Source organism: Danio rerio, chromosome 5 (genome assembly GCF_052040795.2).
Source record: "Danio rerio strain M-AB ecotype USA chromosome 5, GRCz13ab, whole genome shotgun sequence".
NCBI classification, from domain to species: Eukaryota; Metazoa; Chordata; class Actinopteri; order Cypriniformes; family Danionidae; genus Danio; species Danio rerio.
In genome coordinates, this window is record NC_141025.1 from 12,606,844 (window position 1) to 12,629,723 (window position 22,880).

At 34.6% G+C, this 22,880-nt stretch overlaps 2 protein-coding genes and 1 long non-coding RNA gene across 12 annotated transcripts in view; 1 reads left to right on the forward strand and 2 right to left on the reverse strand.

Moving 5' to 3' along the window:
- Positions 1-22,880, reverse strand: part of fbxw8 (F-box and WD repeat domain containing 8) — a 309,097-nt gene that overhangs the window by 173,890 nt on the left and 112,327 nt on the right. The window lies entirely within an intron of this gene.
- nf2a (NF2, moesin-ezrin-radixin like (MERLIN) tumor suppressor a) overlaps positions 1-22,880 on the reverse strand; it is a 90,637-nt gene that overhangs the window by 54,315 nt on the left and 13,442 nt on the right. For all 10 annotated transcript variants that reach the window (XR_015490340.1, XM_087252230.1, XM_087252224.1 and 7 more), the window contains 2 exon segments: positions 21,869-21,994; positions 17,622-17,744 (listed from right to left, as the gene is read on the reverse strand). Coding sequence is in view for 9 of the 10 variants with exons in the window: in XM_087252230.1 (XP_087108356.1) it covers positions 17,622-17,744; positions 21,869-21,994 (249 nt within the window). In the remaining variant the exon portion in view is untranslated.
- Positions 1,291-7,571, forward strand: LOC101886835 (uncharacterized). The gene is made up of 7 exons (XR_015490856.1): positions 1,291-1,398; positions 2,159-2,231; positions 3,093-3,303; positions 3,432-3,539; positions 5,327-5,489; positions 5,730-6,492; positions 6,866-7,571. It is a non-coding gene; the product is annotated as an uncharacterized LOC101886835 (long non-coding RNA).

Below are 22,880 nucleotides of genomic sequence, written 5' to 3' on the forward strand. Positions count from 1 at the left end.
AAAAGATATCTATTAAAAAAATAACTTTAAATTCACGATGGTTAAATTTGCCATTAATATAGAAGCTTCTGGTCAACAGCCATACTTGACATTGCAGATCCAGCAATGTGACTATTGCAGATGTGCACATTGCACTATCAATGCTGTATATGTTTCACATCCAACTCTCTATTATCTATACAACATGTTTGAGTCTGTACATTAGGAAGTCAAACTGAACTAAATTCAGAAATATGTAGAAAGGAAACAAAAAGAATTTCAAAACAGTTTACAGTTAGAACTGCAAGAGACTAAGGAATGAGTCAAATAATCGAAATAATTTCTGACTTCACGCTTCATCAAAAGAGAAATTGAATAAAGAATGGGGGAAACAGACTAAACCTTTATCAACAAAAGAAAGAGTTAAAAAACAAAAGCTTGTTTATGTACACAGCTTAATGCATAAATGCGTGTGTGCACTGAAGGGTTAGTATTTACTTGTCAACAATGAACTGGTGCCAAATTACGAGTGAAATACACCAGCCTTTGCCAAATGAGCTGTTGCTAAAAGCACAAGCACATGGGAGACTCTGCTCACCATTAGCAGCTTGGAAAAATGAAAAAAAAAAAAGGATCTCTTTTAATGATAACAAGCAAACAGAAGCCAAAAAACTAAGCCTACACTGTAAAAAATGTTTGTGAAAATAACAGTGAAATTCTGTAAAATTGTGACATCTAAATTTTGTAAATAGAAAAACAATGAAACAGCGTTAAATTTACAGTATGCTTTTGTAAAAAATAAAAATACAGTTGTAAAATGTTAAACTAAATTAAACTGTTAATTGTACTGTAAGTATGTGTATCAATAACAATGTTTATTTGTAAAATTTGCTGATCACTGTTATTTGAATAGTAAAAACATGTAATACTGAAAACTGCTGTAAAAATTACAAAATGATACTAAACAAACAAAAATCATGCTATTACAGATAAAAGCAAGTGTAAGCAAGTAGAACTATCACAAATGTTATCCTACATGACATATTTACAAGTTTTAAATGAGGGGTTTTAAGGCAATGTGTCTGTTTAGAATTGTCCTTATGGTCTATAAGCTATTTTAGCTTTGCTAATTATCATATTTAATGTAGGCTTACATAGAAAGATAAGGGTTATTTGTCCCCAATGGTCCTTTATTTTTGCGATGTGTTTCTATTTAAAATGTATGCTTTTGCGTAAATTAACGTCTGCGTTTGAATTTCAAACTCTGTTCTGCCTTGTCCAATCACCAATCGGCTATCTGATTCTTGCGGGAGCAGCCATTTTACAGATATTGTTTGTGAGAGCGCGCGCTCAATCTGTCCGACCCGCGAACAAAGCTGTGGAAGACGTCTTGCAGCATTTCTAACTACCGAGGCACTGGTAAGTTTAGTGAAAAGTTGGTTTACTTTGTACTTTAAACGCTTTACCATACAAACACCTGCAAAAAAGGAGAGGGTATTATTTGGGGTGTTGCACGGTCTTCGGAATAATAATCAGTGTTACAATGCAAAGGTAACGTTAACTCGGCCACTTGTCGTATCGTCCGACTAACGTAAAGCTGAAAAAAACGATTTTGTTAGTCTAAGGATGATTAACGTTACGTGTCATTTTTGCAACAAAACACTTGAGACACTGAGACGTTATGTGTTGCATTGTAAAGTTCACAGAAACGAACCCCATTGTTTTTTCAAATGTGTTATTGCTGGCTGTATGCGAACATTTTGCGCTTACGCTGCATTAAAAGCACATGTCTATAGGGATCACAGTTTGCCAACTGGCATGTCTATAGGGATCAACCGTTAGTACTCAAGCAGTTTTTGCTGATTTAAATGTGCCATTTTGTTGTGTGACCGCACGTTTAACACGGCTAAAGATTTAATAAGCCACTTAAAAGAGCATTTAGCAGATGGCCGACCTGTGTCTTGTCCAGTAACGGGTTGTAATACTTTTACAATCAATCGTCTTTTACAACTCACATGATCAGGAAGCATAGAGCTGCTTCAAATGATTCTATAATTTGGGTTCACACGCCATTGGTGGGTTAACTGAAAATTTCAGTCATGCTCAATATTTTTGCAGGTATTGTGAAATCACAAGAAATGAATTTCAGAGCGATAACTCAAATGTTTGTGGTCCACAGTGAACCCCTGAAACTTGATTCTGTTGTTCATGATTTACAATCTGAAGACTATCAAGAGATCAAAGGAATAAAGGTAAACTGCTGTTTTCAATACTTTGAAATCTTTTCATGCCTGCCTTTTTATCTAAGTCTTTACAGTGAATCAATCAAACATACAGAGAATTTTTTCTTTTTAGAGTTTAATACTACTGACAGAAATAATGTATAAAGGAACATCATACAAAAAGGGACATTTTTTTGTGTCTAAAAATGATGTTTGATTTTGGAGAACTTCTCATCATTTTAATTCAAAATGGCGAAGCTGTGTTTTTGTAATGAGAATACAAAGAGCTGAATATCATTTTGAATACCATCTGTACTCTATGACTAAACAGAGTAACTGGCTACAGTGTCTTAGCATTAATGACTTGGTTGATTTTTATCCGCTAATATCATACATTGTTAATGGGTACCAAGTCATTCTGCTGAAACACAGCGTGCTGTCGAAGTAAAGAGATCTTGTCCACAGAGGTGGAAAAAATATGGTAAAAATCATTTAAAGAGATAGTTTTCCCAAAAAATTTTAATGTTGATATCATTTACTTAACCTTGACTTTTTTTCTTTTTTTCAAACCTGTTTGGGGTTTGTTTGTTTTTGTTTTTTTCTCAAGAGGATATTTGAAGAATGTTGTAACTGTTGACTTCTATAGTATTTCTTCCTAATGTAAAAGTTGATGATTACAAGTTTCCAACATTCTGTCCCCCCCAAAAAACTCAAACTGGTATTAAATGTGTCAAGGGTAAATAAATTATACATTTCAAAATTTTTGGTAAACTATCTCTTTAAAATAATAGTAAGATCTGAATTTTTGTTTTATTTGCATTTAGATGAACAGAAATAAACTCTTAATAAATTTAATAACTACATGTTTAATCACTACTTGCTTAATTTCAGTATTGACTGACTTGGAGACAACATTTCTTCGTACTGCCATCACAGAGGTCTTGCCTAACCTTCCAGAGGCAACAAAAGATAATTTAGAGGAGTTATTGCAATCCATTGGAGTGGAGACATATGATGATTTTCAGTTTATTGAGGAATCTGATTTGCTGACAGCATTGAGGCCAATCCAAGCTCAAAGTTCTTGTTGCTTGGAAGTTAAGATGTAAGTCGTGTTACAGAGCAGAATGCTACAAGACAAGTTCACAAAGTAACAAGTGTAAAAAGGTCTTGAAAAGAAAATATAAAAAAAAACTTTGTTACTGACTATTGTTTGTGTATGATCTTTTGCAGGCCAGACACCTGATACCATGGGATACATTTCCTCAGGAACTAAGGCAATTTTTGGAGAGAGGAAAACGACCAAGTTCACGAATGAGAAAAGAGATGGTCCGAATTGTGGTAAATGAGATTCTTCACTAAAGAATAGTACCCTGGCCCAACCACACCCCCATCTATTACATCTAGAGACTCTGTATACTTTGCTAGCAGTCTTTTTGAATTCCATTCACTGGACATATCCAGTTTGTAAAAGTACAGTTTCAAGTTTTCAGTACGAAAAAATTCAGAACATCAAACTCAATATTCTAAAATTCTAAACCAGATATTCAGATTGTGAAATTCAGATTCAGCAGAAAGTAGGTCAGGAGTCATCAACAGGGAAGAGTAGACGATCACTGAAAAGTTAAAGCTAAAATTAAGCATTTTGGCTATTCACAGAGCTGTGTGAGTTTACTGGTGTATTTGAGGCTCAGGAGGACACAATTCTTCTGCAAACTGACTATCGAAGTCCGCTATTTTCAGTAGTTTGTGTAATAAATATGCTTCAGTGAACTAAATTCATATATTTAATTCAGTTACATCTCATTGATTAATCAGTTTCATTTTCAAACTCCCTGCGTTTAACAGCTGTGGTAAATGACATATTTGCATGCTCCTGCTTTTTCGTCAAATTATATAGGATATTATATTGCTAAATTTCATCAAATTATATAAAATATTTATTACAATATTTATAGTACAGCATAGCATATAGTATAGTATTTTAAGGAAGATTTGAATGATGTTTGGCCAAAGCCTATCATCAACACTGAAATGCTGCCCGTTTTAAATATCTATTTGCATCCAAAATGTCATATTTAACCTTGCATTTATATTTATTTGAATGATCAGATTTTTCCATATATTTAAAAATGACATTTTTTAGCTAAAATACGTTGAAACCAAAATGTCCAATAGGTGGCGCCAAATCCCTATCTTTGTCATTGAATTGTTCATTCAGAGTCGTTCGATTCAGCTCATTTATAAATTAATTAAGTGACTTACTATGAATGACTGCTCAGAGATTCTTGTTAACCTCATTTGTTAAGTGCTTTAAACTTTGTTTCAAATGGTTACAACATAAGAGGTGTTAAGTTTATTGTTGTGAATAATGTACAGGGAAAGCCACTTGATGAGTTTTCAACGTTTTTTTATGTGACCCGAAACTAAAAGCATCCTTCCCCATAACCCCCCCCCCCCCCCCCCCCCAAAATCCCACCCTCGTGGTGAATGATTCCTAGTTTAACTTTTCAGTGATCGTCTACTCTTCCCTGTTGACTCCTGACCTACTTTCTGCTGAATCTGAATTTCACAATCTGAATTTCTGGTTTTGAATTTTACAATATTGAATTTGATGTTCTATATTTTTTGTTCTGAAAACTTGAAACGTCTATAAAAAATTTCAGCCTTAAAAAATTTAGTTGTCTTAAATTTCAGATGTTCATTATTCAAGTTAAGAAATTCAAATTCAATTTTTTTTAACAGCATATAAAAATTTAGATTTATAGAATTACAATTGTCAATAATTCAAACTAACACAATTCAAATTCAGATTGGAAAATCATATTATTAGCTCCATACCTTACAATAAGAATAAATGCGTTACCATTAGTAATCATGAACGTACAACAATACTTATATGGTTTTTATTAATTGTTGTTACTAAAATTATTATGTATTTCAAGATCAAAGACTGTCATGATAACATTTAATAGACCATTCAGTAAAAGTATTGATAATTTTACATTCATTTTAAATAATAGTAACAAATAAATCTTGTAAAAGGTTTTTTAATTTGTTTGTATTTTATACTTTTATGGTATTATAAATAAATACCAAATGTAACTTTTATTTAACTTTTTTCTTAGGCCAATCCTGCTTTTCATCGAAGCGTTTCCTGCTGTGTGTGGATCGAAATGTTGTACATGACAACATCCCCTCCTTTATTTCTGCCCTGTGCATGATGTTTGGGAGCTATTATTGCATCCATTACCCATCAGAGCTGGCATAAATCTTGGAGTTTTTGCAGAAGTATGTGTTTTTGTACAGGCTTTATACAAAATTGAAGTGAAAAAAATTTAAGTAATTGATGCAGTGGCTTTTTATGAATACTTAAATTGCTAATGCAAAGTTTTCTTTTTATTTTCCCTGGTTTATATGTATAGGTTGATAAATTTCACTATAGTTTCAATTAAAAAGGTATTTTTCCCCCAAAAAATAAGTTGTTTTTTTATCATTAATACAATTTAATTTTTTCTCTTTTTTGCCCAGGTGTTTCTTTTCTATCAACCCAGAGAAAGGCACTAAAGTGGAGAAGACAAACACAGCCCGTCTTCATGTGAACCCAAGAGTTCTTACCTTGATTCAGGAACTTTCAGATCATAAATGGTGTGACGTCTAAATATGGACTGAAGTCAGTAAGATTTGACATACACTGAATGCCAGTTTCTCAGGTTTGTTTGATCTGCCATGCTTAATGTATGTGTTAAGTTGGTACACAACTATTAGCGTTTTTATTGCTCTAGTGTTTTCTGAATTAGGTTATTCCTGAATTGGTTGTTTGTATGGAATATTTGTTTATAAAACAACTCTTAAATGTTCTTAAATCGATTTAAAAGAAAAGTTGGTAACACTTTATAATAACTACAAACTATGAACCATTTATTAAGCATTAGCATATAGTGTATTCATTTACTGTTGAGCATTAACTCTACTATAATAAACATTAGTAGACAGTTTATAGCTACAGCTAAAAATGCTGTATTCTTGACTTAAAAGCATGTTTATTGTGCTTAATAATTGTGTTTTCTTACTTGGTTAAAGATTTTTTTTTATTATTACTAAATTAAGTATAGCATTATTTACAAACCAGTTATTTAAGAGTAGTTGGTGGTTTTTTTAAGATCATTCAGAATGCGTATGTTAAATATTAAACTATTGAAATCAACATTTATATATCTTATTATTCGGGCATATATTAATAGTTAATTTGTATGTTAATAAATGCTTTATTAACTCAACTTCATCTAGTTTTGTGACCTAATCTAAAGTGAGGACTATTTATGCTTTATAAATCCCTTTTTAAATTCTTAACAGGAATTATTTTTTTAATTTGAAGAAACACAAATGAAACTCTGTCAAATGAAAAATTAATCTTTGCAATCTTATGTAAAATAAAATTACTGTACAGTTTAAACATTGCTAAATAATAAAATGTTGCATCCTATTATATTGTTAAATTATATTGTTGTTTAATCCAATTTTATGTCATTATGACACTCCTGTTATTCAGTAATGTTTAAACTTTACAGTAGTTTAACTTTTTAGATCAGATTGAAAAGATGTATTGGTCATTTTATACTGAGCCTTTATTAGTCATTTATAAAGGATTTATAAAGCATAAATAGTCCTCACTTTAGATTAGGTCACAAAACTGGATGAAGTTGTGCTAGTAAAGCATTTATCAACATACATGGTAACCATTTCTATATGCCTGAATAATAAGATATATAAACATTGTTTTCAATGGTTTATTAGTCATTTACTAACTCATTCTCAATTATCTTAAATATCTCCAACTGCTCTTAAATACAAATGGTTCGTAAATAATGTAATACTTAATTTCGTCATGAAAAATCAATTACTCACAAATTATGAAAGTACAACTATTAGGCACATTATAAATGTGCTCATAAGTCAAGAATACAGCATTTGTAGCCTTAGATATAAACTGCTTACTAACGTCTGTTAATGTAGAGTTAATGCTTAACAGTTAATGTTAATAGCTATTAATGTTAATAGCATATAGTGAATAGTTAAATCACTATATGCTAATGGTTGATAAATGATTCATAGTGTGTAGGTATTACAAAGTGTTACCGAATAGTCTTTCATTTTATTGCCATTTAAATTTTAGTTTTACTGGCAATGTCTCCCATGTCTTTGTCAATAATTTTCCTTATTTGTTTTTTTAAAGAAGACAATCATTAATCTGTCACATGCTCTCAAAGTGGTGAATGTATAGTTTGTAAGGAAAGTAAGCAATACAAATGTGAACTGACAGACAGTGTTGACTTGTTTATGGTTAATAAATACAAATTATAGTTTGGTTACTAAGTCTTTGAGTGCTGTTTCTGGTCTAAGCATATCTAGAATTTATATTCCTAAGTAATGTGTAACATACAAGTTATCGTATTATTGGTCAAGGGTAAAGCAAATGATTTACAGTTGCTACTGAAATCAAACTATGTTTAGTATACGAAACAACATTGGTCTTCTTAAAATAATTGGTTTAGGTGTAGTTGTGCCATTTCAGAAAAGATTTACTTGTTTACTTTTTGATAATTATGAATAAACACAATTGACTAAAGTGATGATTTTATGCTGTTAAGCTGTTTACATTTTACAATGTATTTTTGTTACATAATTATTGTGGCAACCACAGCTGCCAGATTAGTAATTCTATATGTTCAACAGTTTTAAATTGTAAAGAGGTTTACATTTTTATTGTAATTTTTACAAAATTATTCTGGCAACCACAGCTGCCAAAATATTTTTGTAAAAACAACAAGATTTCTTTGTTAAAATACTAAAAATGTAATTATTTCTTACACAAACTTTCTGTAAATTTTACATAATATTAATTTGTTTTTACATAATTATTCTGTACATAAACAGTTTTAAATTGTAAACCGGTTTACAATTTTATTGTATTTTTTACAAAATTATTCTGGCAACCACAGCTGCCAAATTGTTTTTGTAAAAACAACAAGATTTTTTTGTTAAAATACAAAAATTTTTATTATTTCTTACACACAATTTCTGTAAATTTTACATATTATTAAATAGTTTTTTACATAATTATTCTGTACATAAACAGTTTTAAATTGTAAACAGGTTTACAATTTTATTGTATTTTTTACAAAATTATTCTGGCAACCACAGCTGCCAAATTTTTTTTGTAAAAACAACGGAATTTTTTTTACAGTGTAACAGCAGTGCCACAATTAGCACAAGGCATAACTCATTAAAAAAATAATAATAAAATAAACAATTTGCCATGCATAACTTAACAGTACACTCAAAACTGAAATGTGTCTTTATTTTAAGCATGCCTAACATTCATAAATTTGGCCTCAAATCGACATTAAATAACATTTTTATTCCACAAACATATTACATTTACATTTATATAAGAGCTGATCAAAACTGACACCAAGTATGGTGTAAGAAAGAGTTTCCATTATGGTTTCCAAAATAATAGTAAGCAGCACAACTTTTTCGACACTAACGACAAAATATATATATATTTTTTTATTAGACAAAAATAATACACAGCAAAAATTGTAATGACATTATTTTATGTTACTTAAACTCACTGGCCACTTTATTAGTTACACCATACATGAACCAGATTGAACCCCCTTTTGCCTTCAGAACTGCCTTAATGCTTTGTGGCATAAATTCAACAAGATGCTGGAAATATTCCTCAGATTTCGGTCCATATTATCATAAAAAGCATCATGCAGTTGCTGCAGTTTTGTTGGCTGCACATCCACAATGTGAATCTCCCATTCTACCATATCCCAAGGTTGCTCTATTGGATTGAGATTGGTGACTGTGGAGGCCATTTGAGTACAGTGAACTCATTGTCATGTTCAAGAAACCAGTCTGAGATGATTCACGCTTTATGACATGGCGCGTTATCCTGCTGGAAGTAGCCATCAGAAGATGGGTACACTGTGGTCATAAAGGGATGGTCACCAACAAAACTCAAACTCAATGGCATTGACACGATGTTCAACTGGTACAATTGAGCCCAAAGTGGGTCAAGAAAATATCCCCTACACCATAACACCACAAGAAGCAGCCTGAACCATTGATAAAAGGCAGGATGGATCCATGCTTTCGTGTTGTTAATGCCAAATTTTGACCCTACCATCCGAATGTTAAAGCAGAACTTGAGACTCATCAGATCAGGCAACATTTTACAAATCTTCTATTGTCCAGTTTTGGTGAGCCTGTGAATTGTAGCCTTAGTTTCCCGTTCTTCGCTGACAGGAGTGGCATCCGATGTAGTCTTCTTCTGCTGTAGCCCATCCGCCTCAAGGTTGGACGTGTTGTGTGTTCAGAGATGCTCTTCTGCAGACCTCCGTTGTAACAAGTGGCTATTTGAGTTACTGTTGCCTTTCAGCTCGAACCAGTCTGGCCATTCTCCTCTGACCTCTGGCATTAAAAAGGTGTCTGTAACCACAGAACTGTCGCTCGCTGGATATTTTCTTTTTTCGGACCATTCTTTGTAAAGCCTAGAGATGGTTGTGCGTGAAAATCCCAGTAGATCAGCAGTTTCTGAAATATTCAGAATACTCAGCCTGTCTGACACCAACAACCATGCCACTTTCAAAGTCACTTAAATCACCTTTCTTCCACATTCTGATGCTCGGTCTGAACAGCAGCAGATCATCTTGACCACGTCTACATGCCTAATGCCTAGTTCAGACTGCGTGATTTTAGCCCCGATTTTGGCTCGCCGACAGGTTTTGAGAAATCGCCGAAAAATGCCTGTAATCACAGGCAAATCGCTGCTCGTGCACGTGAGTGACAATCACACAGTATGAACTTTCAAAGACGCGATCTGAGAGAATCGCCGATGAGTCGCCGATGCCTGTGAGATATTTGGCATGCTAAATATCTGGAGCTGTCGGCGATTCAAATCATACCGTGTGAATTGAGTTTTGACTGAAAATAATATCGGCGATCGCCTACAGCCAATGAGAGAGCAGCTTTCACTTGTGTGTGCGTGTGTGTATACCTGCTGCAGGCTAGCGGGAGGCTGGGGGAGAAGTTAAGATCTTTTTCGGTTTATTTGGACCCACGAAATGCAGGAAAAACTAGTGCAGGTTTGACAGGATTCAGGAGCAACCGTTTCTGTTTGACATTTCATACAGAAAGAAATTAGTTTATTATCAACGTTAAGGAGAAATGGCTAATTCCCTTTAAACCCAGGTGAGCAAATATGGACATTTTCTACCCCATTAAAGGCTTCTTTCTCATTATGTAGTAAATAACAAAAGATATACTACGTGTTTTTGGCTGTGAGACGTAGTTTGGACGAAGTTGTCGGCGATTCTTCCTATAGTAAAGTCATGCAATGTGAAGGTCCTTGTCACAGATCAATCTTGCAGTGTAAACAAAGCAGCGACGAAACGCTAGCCCAGACAGTCATGCTGTGTGAAAACATTTGTGACGCGATTACTTTGAAAATCATGCAGTCTGAACTCGGCATAAATGCATTGAGTAGCTGCCATGTGATTGGCTGATTAGAAATTTGCGTTAATAAGCAATCGGACAGGTGTACCTAATAAAGTGTCTGGTAAGTGTATGATAATAAGTTTAAGAAGTTAATCCACTACATTTTTAAGTTATTCAAAGTTTAACTTGATATTTTTTGTCAGTTTAATTGATGTAATTTGAGACGACTAGAAAAGTCCATTTGATTAAAAAAAAATGTAATGCAGCAATATTTATTTTATAGTGAACATCACAAATCATTTCTGATGCATAATGTGACAAAAACATGACCAATGGCTGCAAAAAATTGTTTTAAAAAATAAAAACGGGTATTTAAAAATTATAAAAATAATTGCACACCAATACTAGTATTTTTTTAAAACAAATAAGCTTTGAATTTTTTAATAAAAATATGCTTTTTTATTATTCCCTTCAAATTATTTTATAGTTCACTTTGATTATACTGAAAACAGGCTCGGATTTTCTTCAAAAATTCAGTGTTGCGTAGAATAAAAAAAGTAGAATGATATGAGTGAATGACAGAATTGTAATTTCCCTGAGCCTTGCTTCCAAATCATTCCGTTTCTATTTACTCGTTCATTCATCACCTGACTATCAGTCGGAAAACAGTCACAAAAGTGGCATGCGATGCGTCAATGACTGGCCGAAAAGGTTCTGGCTATTATTGTCATCTTTTCAGCCTGTTTTACAAATGTGACAGCACTTCAAGAGGGCAGACTGAGAAGGGTGGCCACCCCTGATAAGAAGAGTCCCTCCATACGAGCTCTTTTTAACCAGGATCTGCACATCCAAATACAGGGCTCTATCCCAGCCTGAGAGCAGGGGCTAAGAGCGAACAGACTCGCCACTCTCCAAATCATTCCCAGAATTCATTAGCATCTTTAGAAAATTCAATACATTGGTTTTCAGAGTGCACTGTCATCCTGAAGCAATGCAGGTCTACCTCTCATTATGAGGGAAAATAAGCTACTTATGCTTTCTCAGAACGTTCATATCTTCGTCTCGTGCCCTTTCCAATGCATTAAATCCATCAGATTGACACAAGCACTAAAAACTGAAAGTCAAATATCCACAAGTTAACATGAGTTAAAGGAATAGCTTACCAAAAAATGAAAATGTACACACTATTGAGAGTTTCCCCAACATTTACTCCTTTGGTAGTGCTATAACCGCAGGATAATTTCTGTGTTGTTCTCTATGTTTGCTAAATCAGTGTTTCCCAACCCAGTTCCTAAAGGCACACCAATTTTCAACCTCTTACTAATCAAAGACACCTGAATCAGCTCATCAGATCACCAGAAGAGACTCCAAAACTGAAATGAATGGGTCAGATAAGGGAGATATCCAAAATATGTACTGTTGTTGTGCCTTCAGCAACAGGGTTGTGAAACACTGCCCTATTTTGCCATTAAAAATAAACAAATTTACACATCTTATTTCTTCATTACTTTCTTGACCTCAACAAACATTGATCTCAGTAATTTAAACAAAAGAAACAAAGCGAAACGAAGGTAGAATCTTAAATGTTTACATCTTAACCCGATAAAGATTAATCCCTATTTATACAATGATCGATATAAACAACTTTAACTTGAAATCTATTCAACAATAGCATAATGCTCAAGTATATTCATCAAATATGCATTTATGTGTTCAGTCAACAGATTGAGCATATTACTTAAACAAAATATTCTTGCTGCTTGTATAAACCTCTAATTTAAAATGAGCTGAAACACAATTTTCGAGATTTTTTTCTACAACTTGATTGTTTTATGTTCAATCTACTTAAATTTGTTACGTTAACATGATAGATTTGAGTTGGGACCCTGAATGAATTGTAGAACCCTGCATTTTTTACAGTGTATGGCTATTTTGTTTTTTTAAAGGGCACCAATTTTACTTATTTTACAAGATGTAAGATAAGCTTTTAGTGTCTCCAGAATGCATCTGTAAAGTTTCAGCTCAAAACACCAATCAGATTATTTATTATAGCCTCCAGAATCTGCCCATTTTGGTGTCTGAGTATAGTGTAGCTGTTTTTGTAGCCTGTGGCTTTAAATGCAAATAGCTGCTTCTCCAATCCCACTGTTCCCATGTGCGTGTCTGCTTCTTATGTGCTATGTCAGATAAACAGCAGTGACAGAGACACACTTGAATGAAGCTGAATAGTATGAATGAACAGCTCAATAGTAAAAAAATAATAATAATAATAAAAAATAAATAAATAAAAAAAACGTAATTTTAATTAATATATTTGTGGCATTCAAGCCTTTCTGAAACGACAAGTCACACACGAATGCCATTTGCAGTACACACACACACACACACACACACACACACACACACACACACACACACACACACACACACACACACACACACACACACACACACACACACACACACACACACACACACACACACACACACACACACAGCACACACAAACACACACAAACACACACTGGCCTTTACTGACACCATGGCAGCAGACAGACTTGGAGGTGCCGTACGGCTCAAACACCTGCAGCGCGAAGTAAATATATTTAATGCTAAAAGGCTTACAGTAAGATTATGTATTAAATACATTTACAAAGACAAAAACGAAGGATGTTTTCGCTATAATTTTAGTTCGTTTCAGTATGTACACAATACAGTTTCAGTTAGTTCTAGCCTTTTAAAGAAACTTTAAGAAAACTTTAGCTTTCGTTTTTTCATTCATTTTTGTTACTATAATAACCTTGCTACAAACAGTGTTCTTTTAACACTTGATAGATTGGGGCCATATATTATCTTCAGTATTGTTAAAATCAACACTTTAAGTGTTAAATTGACGCTACTTATTTTACCGTGTAGGGGAAAGACCACTTTTAACTGCTATTAACTGGATATTTTCTACTTCTGTTTAAAAACTGAAAACAGACACCCACTGATTTCCAAAGCAAATACAAATACTGCTTCCACCTTTCTTCTTTTGTGTTTAACAGAAGAAATGATCACATAAAGCTTTGAAACAAAAGGATGAGTAAATGATGACAGAATTGCCATTTTAAGGTGAACTATCCCTTTAAATGATTTTAGGAGAAATGCTGGTAAAACCAAATTCTGAGTTAATGCATGCAAAACAGGTGCTTATTTACCTCCCATGATGAGCCCCAGAGCTGCTCAATGAAATGATTGATAATATGCTCATAATCAAGGTGTTATTGCTTAATGGTTTTGGATCGCTCAGAACGAATCTTGGCAGGAAGGCGTATTAAGGTGGGAGGTTTTCCCCTGGGCTTATAGAATCTGAGACAGGAGCCGTGATGTGGAGCACACCGATTCCACATGGCTGAACACAATCACACCAAACAATGAGAGAGAGCGCTGAACCCACAGACAGCACAGCCCACAAACCTCTCTCAGAGAACTGCAGCAAGAAACCCAAATGCAGGAGCTCCGTTCTGCTGCCAAGCCCATTGAAATGAAATGGCTTTTGAGTTTGGGTCAATGGCACATCACCTGCTGTGGTGTACAAACAATGCTTACAGTCCAACTAGATTAGCCATGCACTGTGCAAAAATCTAACTGCCAATAATTGTGTTTTGTACTCTTGCTTTTGAAGCATGGTACTGTACTAACCTGTGGGCTAGAAAGTTAGGCAGGCAAACCAAAGGAAGCATGTTCAATCTCAACAGGGTTGTTTATGGCCTTTGAGAAAAATGAAATCTGAAATGGAAAATTGAAACTAAACTGCAGTACATTCCTAATGCTCCAAAGATACATTTTTTTAGTTTATTTTTTTGCTTTAAGTTCATTTTATGTCAGACAACAAAATATATATAATATTGATACATATAGATATATTAAATCACCGGCCACTTTATTAGGTACACCTGTCCAACTGCTTGTTAACGCAAATTTCTAATCAGCCAATCACATGGCAGCAACTCAATGCATTTATGCATGTAGACATGGTCAAGACGATCTGCTGGAGTTCAAAGCAAGCACCGGAATGGGGAAGAAGTGATTTAAGTGACTTTGAACATGGCATGGTTGTTTGTGCCAGATGAGCTAGTCAGAGTATTTCAGAAACTGCTGATCTACTGGTATTTTCACGCACAACCATCTCTAGGGTTTACAGAGAATGTTCCGAAAAAGAGGAAATATCCAGTAAGCGACAGTACTGTTTGGGCAAATGTCTTGTTGATGCCAGAGGTCAGAGAAGAATGGCCAGACTTGTTCGAGCTGATAGAAAGGCAACAGTAAATCAAATAACCACTTGTTGTTCATGAGGTATGCAGAAGAGCATCTCTGAACGCACCACATGTCCAACCTTGAGAAGAAGAAGACCACACCAGATGCCACTCCTGTCAGCTAAGAACAGGAAACTGAGGCTACAATTCGCATGGGCTCACATCAGTCAGTGCAAAATAGATTTGGTTATTGTAGATGGCTCAGTCACTGCATGTTCTTAACTTAAAGACATTACAGAACCAATCATAATACCCCAATTCCGCCAGCACACCACCAACTTTTAGTGAATGGATAATAATGCTCCACCACACCGTGGCAAAATTGTCACAGCTCGACTTCAGGAAATTGGGGTTCTTCATACAGTACGGCCATCAATGTCCCCCGACCTGAACCCCATAGAGCACGTCTGGGACCAGTTGAAGCAAAGACTGGCTGATCATACCCCACCCTCACGAGACCTGGCAAAACTGCTTTAGCACTTGTGGAATAGTGGAACACATTGCCTCAGAACAACATCATGGGAATACTGAGGATCATGAGACAATGCTGTCAAGCTGTCATTGCGGCAAATGGTGGAAACACTTGCTACTGACATTGATTGTCAATTTTTGTAATTTGGGGCCATCCTCGTTATTGTTTGCATTTTTGGGTTAATACATATTAAACTATTGAAAATGGTGTTTTTCTCATATAATAGTCTTAATATCAAAAGGAAACTTTTACTTATTTCATCAAATTTCAGAGCAAATCTGAAAAGCACTCATGAAAATATCAGTATCCCTAACTTATTGTAAGTAGTGTAATTCTTTCTAGAATATACAGTGCAGTATTATTGCTCCAAAGCTGAATTTAAAGGTCCCATGAAATTAAAATAAAGTTTTTTAGATGCAAGTATTAGTATTGTTTGTTGTTAAGATATCTATAAGCCAATGCGCACCAAAACAGTGCCAAAATTCACGTTTAGAAGATATAAAACATAAACAAACATGTAAAGCTTGTAGTTTGCCACTTCCGCCTAAATGGATCAACGTCACGTAACCTCATACTTCAGTTTCTTATCACATCATAACCAATCAAATCCTCTCTAGTACCTGACATGCCCCACCCCCTTCAAGAAGCTTCTCATTTGCTTTTCATTTGATGTGCTTGAGCTCAACCACTCTCACTGGCAGAGTGGTGATAAAACAAAACGCTATTGGCTATATATACACTATGTCATACTCTCTCTTCATGTTTTGGTTGAGATTATGACAAACATTGAATAAAAATGCATATTTCAAAGCACTTCACGAGACCTTTAAGCTTTGTATATAATAAACATAATAAACAAATGTTCATTTTACAATATTTCAATTGTTAAAAAATGCATTGCTCCAGCAGACAAATGGGTTCTTCACTTGAAGAATAGATAAGATTTAAAATGCCTTTGACAATTTAAAAAGTGTTTTAATAATCAAATAAATAATAATTTCTAATTAAATTATTGTTACTATGAATAACATTTGTGTGTCTTCTCTAAATCAGGGGATAAATGTCATCGCTTACTCTTAAAAATACAATTAAGCAAGACATATTCTATGATGGGAGGGGGTTGTTCAAACTGTATTTGAGTTGTTTTCATTCATTCAATTTCCTTTAGCTTCGTCCCTGATTTATCAGAGGCCGCCACAGTGGAATGAATCACCAACTACTCTTGATGCTTGAAAACTACTTCATTTTAACAAAAGGAAAAGCAAAAACAATCAGATCTTTTTCAGTATTCTTTACACAGACTGATTTACATTAAAACTTACACAAACAATGTTCAATAATGATCAAGTCACATTAATCTGAGAGATTTCTTTTGGAGAAAATTAGTCAATGCGACATAAAATCTACACAATAACAAGTTTATGTGAATATGAAAAAGCAAGAAGTGCAGATTGAATTCATATTTAAGTTGGTCATGAAAGTTTGAATGCTGAAAGCTGCTTGGATTGACAGTAACTGTAAGCTGTTCTTCATGCATTGCTATGCCACTGACAAGTGGAAAACTTTTTTTTTTTGCACAAAAACCTTTGCTGATGCGTCAAATACACAGCCATATTCAACCAGTAGAGCTAACATCTATATTGAATGTTGGAAAACTCACTCTCCCCTGGTGTCACGGACAAGTTCTAGACTAAATTGCATGTTTGAGTGGTCTAAACTGAAAATAACTGGCAGTTGTAGATATTTTAAAATATATCCGTGCCATAGATATGTCTCAAGATACACACTAATAATGTGTTTTTTTTTCTAAATAATTTCTATAAAAGCTGCTTAAACACCCTGATTTACATGCATCCTATAGTCCTGATTTAAACTAACCCCTTGTTTCTGAAACCGGCCCCATGAGTTCAACCCCAGAACATAAACAGCAGGACTTGTGACTCTGACAAACTGCTGTGTGTTATTTGATTAAGAATTATTGTTAATTCAAAGAAATTTGTTGAAGCCATTTGCCACACACTCACGCTCTTATCCCATCCTCTCTTTATCCTTTTATCAACAAAAGCAGCAACAAGTCAAAAAAAAAAGATCCAATTAATTTGAGCTGTAGACCAGCTAAATCACCCGGAGCCAGTGACTCACCTGGAGGAAGAAGAGGTGCTGCGTGATGTCTTGTACCAACTCTTCTTCTACATTTTCAGGGTAAAACTTGGCCAGGAAATAAAACACTATAGGCTCCTCTTTGGGCACATCATGATCCAAAACCTATTATGAAAATAAGTCATTATAAGTGTTGCACTCTGCTTTATATACACAGATCAGAAAGTACTTAAAATGACCATATTTTACTACAAAAGTACTATGGTAAGATCACATTTTCAAACAAAAGTAGAAAAAAGAAAGACAAAAAGGTTTGGAACAAGTGAAGAGAGAGCAAATGATAACAATTTTAATTTTTGAGTGAACAATGCCTTTAAGCAAGTTAGAATATCATATCACATAATATGGTCAGTGGTGTAAAGTAATGGATAACAAATACTCAAATTACTGCAATAGAATAGGTTTTCTCAGAAATTGCACTTCAAGTAGTTTTAAAAATGTGAGCTTTTACTGGAGTACATGTTTAGTTCTGTATCTGTACTTATACTGCTGTATTTACCTTTAACCTGGAGTCACTACTTTATTTTTGTCTAAGGGCGTACTCACACTACACTATCCGAACCGTGCCCAGGCCCGTTTCCCGGATCGTTTGATAAGTGTGATTGCACTGAATCGGGCTCAGGCACGGTTCACTTAGCCGGCCCTGGCCTGGTTGGAAGAGGTGAGCGCGGTTCACTTGGGCTTTGGCGCGGTACGCTTGTAGTGTGAGTGCAAAACACGCCCATGCCCGAAACTGAAAGCGAGACGTGACATTAAAGGGGCTGTTTCATATGGATTTATTAATCAATCTTACTGTTCAGTGAACGCAAACTGCCGTAGTTTATTAATGACGCAAACACCTTACTGCACGACAGCTGCGCACCTTCAGCAAACCTCCTCATTCCTGCAGCACGAGGGCTTTGTGATTGTTTATAAGCGCCAATAGTGGCAGGTCAGTTCGGCGAAATATCTGACTGCGTGTCACCGCATCCCTAAGGACTGTTTGGCGAAATATTTCACGGCATGTCACTGCATATCAAACGACTGAAACGATATAACTAGAGAAATCTCCACTGTGCTGAGCGAGAGCGCTCACTCAACAGTGCAGCATCGATGACGTAAGCGTGCCGAGGCCCGATTGTAGTGAGTGCGGGCCGTCGGGGGAGACGGGAGGGGGGACAAGCGTGCTTTGGCCCGGTTCGAGGCAACTGTACATAGTGTGAGTACGGCCTAAGGTGATTGGCTAGAGCTGTTATTCTCATCCAAACGAATGACACACAGAAAAATTGCAATAGACAGACTGACCTCAAGACACAGACGCTTTATAAATGTAGCAAACATGTACAGTGTGGAACAGTTAAGTGTCCAAAAAGACACAAAATCATTACATGTAACGAGCAAGAGACTGTTTAGATTGCACGTCACTGATGAGAAGGTGAAGGATGCCTACTGTATGATGATGAGAAGGTGAAGGACGCCTACTGTATGATAAGAAATGGCCTTAAACAACAACTAAATGCACTACAGAATGTTACGTTTTCAGATACACACACAATTTGCATGCATTCTATTAGTGCTTAGTTTGTGGCACCAACTGCTGGGGTCCGTTCTTCGTACGTGGGTTACTCAGTTAGCTGGATTTGGATGTTGACGATTTGACACGATCCAGGATCGTTTCGTTCTTCAAAGCTGATCCAAGAGTTGTTGTCATGGCAACAGTTCTGCTAGGTCAAACCTGATCGGAAGCAGGTTCAATTCATATAAACAGGATCAGATCGGCTCAGTTCAAGCAAAGATAATACAGAAAGTATGTACCGAATTCTGATATTTTCTTACAGTAGTAGTTATATACACTTGGGAAAATGGTACATATTTTTTAACTATATATATAAAGTTATAGTTATTAATAAAATAAATAAAGTTATACATATTAATAAAACTTATGCAATCTGCACCCTCGAAATGAAAGTACAAAGACTGCCACCTGGTGGTGCAAAGAGAAAACTTATTGATATGAACTTTTTAGATCGCTTTAGTACAAATTGTGTATAATAGAAATGCACAATATGTGACTTTTTTTTAAAGCAATAATACATTTATGCAGTCATAAACATGTTTTGATAGTTAATATGCCAGTGATTTGATGCTTCACAAAAGTTGCAGACACCTTTACCAATATGAAAAAGCTTTTGTAAACAACCAGTTATTCTTTCCACCGATTAAAAAAACGGCTACTATAATAAAGAAAATCGTTTCTAAATGTAGAACTAAATACATTGATTTGCATTGAAATACATGATGAATACTCTTGACACATGTGTAAAGCCTGCAGCTCACAACAAATGTGGAAGGTTATTGCGTGTCATATTTAACAAGCCGTTTACTGCTAATTTGATGTAATTTTGCTCACATGGATAATTGAATATTAATCAGATGATGTCATTACGCTGCTGTGCCGTCAGCCAATCGTTGCACTGCTGATCATGATTTCGAGGATCGATAGATCTGTCCTTCACAACACACGCAGCGATCTCAGATCAGTTCATCCAGACATTCTAATCTGATTCGCGGACTTGTTTGAAGAACCAAATTAGCGAGAGATCAGTTATCGAGATGAAAATATCCAGGATCTGCCAAATAATCTTAGATCATTTAAGCGAGGTACGAAGAACGGACCCCTGGACACTTATTAGTCAGGGTGCAAAGTGCATAACCTAAACATTAACATATCATCACAGCTAGATTTTCGCCCTATGGGTTACACAAATTTTGCTATACATGTAAACACATCAACCTTTCACTGAATATTCACAGTGTAATAGACACGATTCTTGGCTACTTTTAAAAAAAGAGAATATTTTTTACTCAGTAGTATTCAGATACTATTTACTCTATTAGAACAAAAAATTTTTGGCAAGTAATGGTACTTTTGTTTGAGTACAGGGTTTCATAGTCAAACTTAAGACATTTTATGACCTTTTTATGAACATTATAAATGAAGTTTTTATTTCACATTATATATTATGTATTATTTTACATTATATAAATCAAGAAAACTATGAATTTATTTAATTTTAGATTATGTAGGCTTTCAATAACTGTAATTTTTCAACAAACCAACCTGGTTGTAGCCTAACCTAAATCATCAATTGCCTATTTGTTAAGTTTATGATCCGTGGTGGAGAGAGCACTGGAAAAAACACACTCCAGTGTGTCCTCATGGTCTTACAAATGTTTCTTAAATTTCAAAAACAAATTGTTAGGCCTTAAGTTTTAAATAAACAAGTATTTTTTTTGTTTTTTATACCCATGTAAAGTTACCCAAATCATCAGCAATCCATTTTTATTTTAAGTTTTTATTGCAAAGAGACAATTTCTGTTAGACATTTTTACATTACACAACCCCTCATGATAATAACAGAGCAAAATATCCTTTTACATTATTACAAAAACCATTGAAGAAGAAAGGAGCAGGCTAGAGGTCAGGGTGGGACTGTTTTTATTCGAAAAAAATATTTAAAAAAAAAACAAGATTGGACAAACAGCTTATTCCGGTTCTTAAAAAGGATTCAGTCAGTGTCATTGTTTTGAAATTTAAATCTGTCATTTAAGTAAAAATGATCTAGAGCAGGATTTATTTTGCTCTTTTTGTTTAGTTTATTTTGTTTTTCTATGCTATTGGAAACACTGCAGGTGCGTGAAGATGCTCTGTTATGTTCTGTAAGCTGTTCACATGTTAAAATAAATCAGTATTTTAAAATGCAATAATTAATGTTTCACACAAAATTAGCATGTAAATTTTTTTTATTAAATAATATTTTAATATTAATCTGTTAACAGTTAATATTCGGTTAACGAGCGGCGGTTGTCGGTTGGCAAAATTAACCGAAATAAGCATCCCTATTTTAGAATTATGAATAGTTGAATATAAATATATTTGGATGTCATCACTTTACAGTGAATTATCAAACAGGACACGGAAGTCTGTTCAAGTTCACCTTTCCGAATCTATACAAAATGTAGCATTTTAACCAACAGTAGACTTACACATAGGCCTAATATCATTATTGTTGTTTTAAGTTTGAGAAATAACAATAATAATAGCCTTCTCATATTAACCTTTATTTTACATCTACAGAATCGTGAGAAAATCAGGATCTTCATTTTAAGCAAAAAAAATCATAATTCTCATTTTAGCCAGAAACGTGCAAAAAAAAAAAAAAAAAAAAAAGTTTAAACTAGTGATTTACCTTCTTGTCCATTTTCAGCCAGGCCACAGTGTCTTTGACGTCGTACCGCAGACCAAAAAACCAAGTCTCCCTGAGCCCCAATGTCCGGCATACAAGTTCAAACAGATCCTTTCCTCGCCACTTCAGCTGCCCAAACAAGATAACAAAAAAGAAATTGAAAGTATTTTAGACCCATTCCTATGTCGTAATTCAAACTAAAACAAGAAGTTGGGTTCGGGACATACATGGACATTGACAGATCACAATAAAAAGCTCATTTTAATTTCAAGAAGTCTTTATAGGAAACAGCTTAAACTCTCTAAGGATTGAAGCAGACTAATCGAATTCAGACTGACCACAAATCTAAACAGCACCGGCGTAATGAACAGCGACATTCCCTGAATAACCTCATTTCCACAGACTATGCGGACACAAAGCGAAGAAATTAGTCTGAGCATCATTACAAAGTCACTGCTGTCAGCAAGCGCATGCACTCATTTTTGGACCTATAAGTTCATCTTTTATCCAAGGACTACTGTCAGGAGGCCAAAAAGAAAAATTACCATATTCAGCTGGTGAAAAATGCATATCAGTTGCTCGTTTCCCATTAAAATTAAACTGACAGTACACTGTATGCATGCACAGAATCAATAAAGCAGTGTTCATGCATTATAATTACCAAAAGCACTTGCATGAAACTCATTTTTATAATTAAACTTATTGGTTTGAGATGAATTAGACAGGGAAAAACATGACTTTCAGATTTCTGAAAAAGCGGTACACTTAATTATTGTGAACCTGCACTGTAAAAAATATCTGTTAATTAACAAACTCCGTATTTTGTGATTCACCAGTGCTTTCCATTTATTTATGGTTGTGAATTGCATTATGGGACTTTGATCTCTGCTTCGTCAACTTTTGATGTTGGAAAATCAACTCTACAGTTTAACAAAGTGACTTTGGACATTTTAGTAGTTTGAAATATTATGTATCAGAAATAATATGTAGAGAAAATAAGCCTGTAAAATAACTG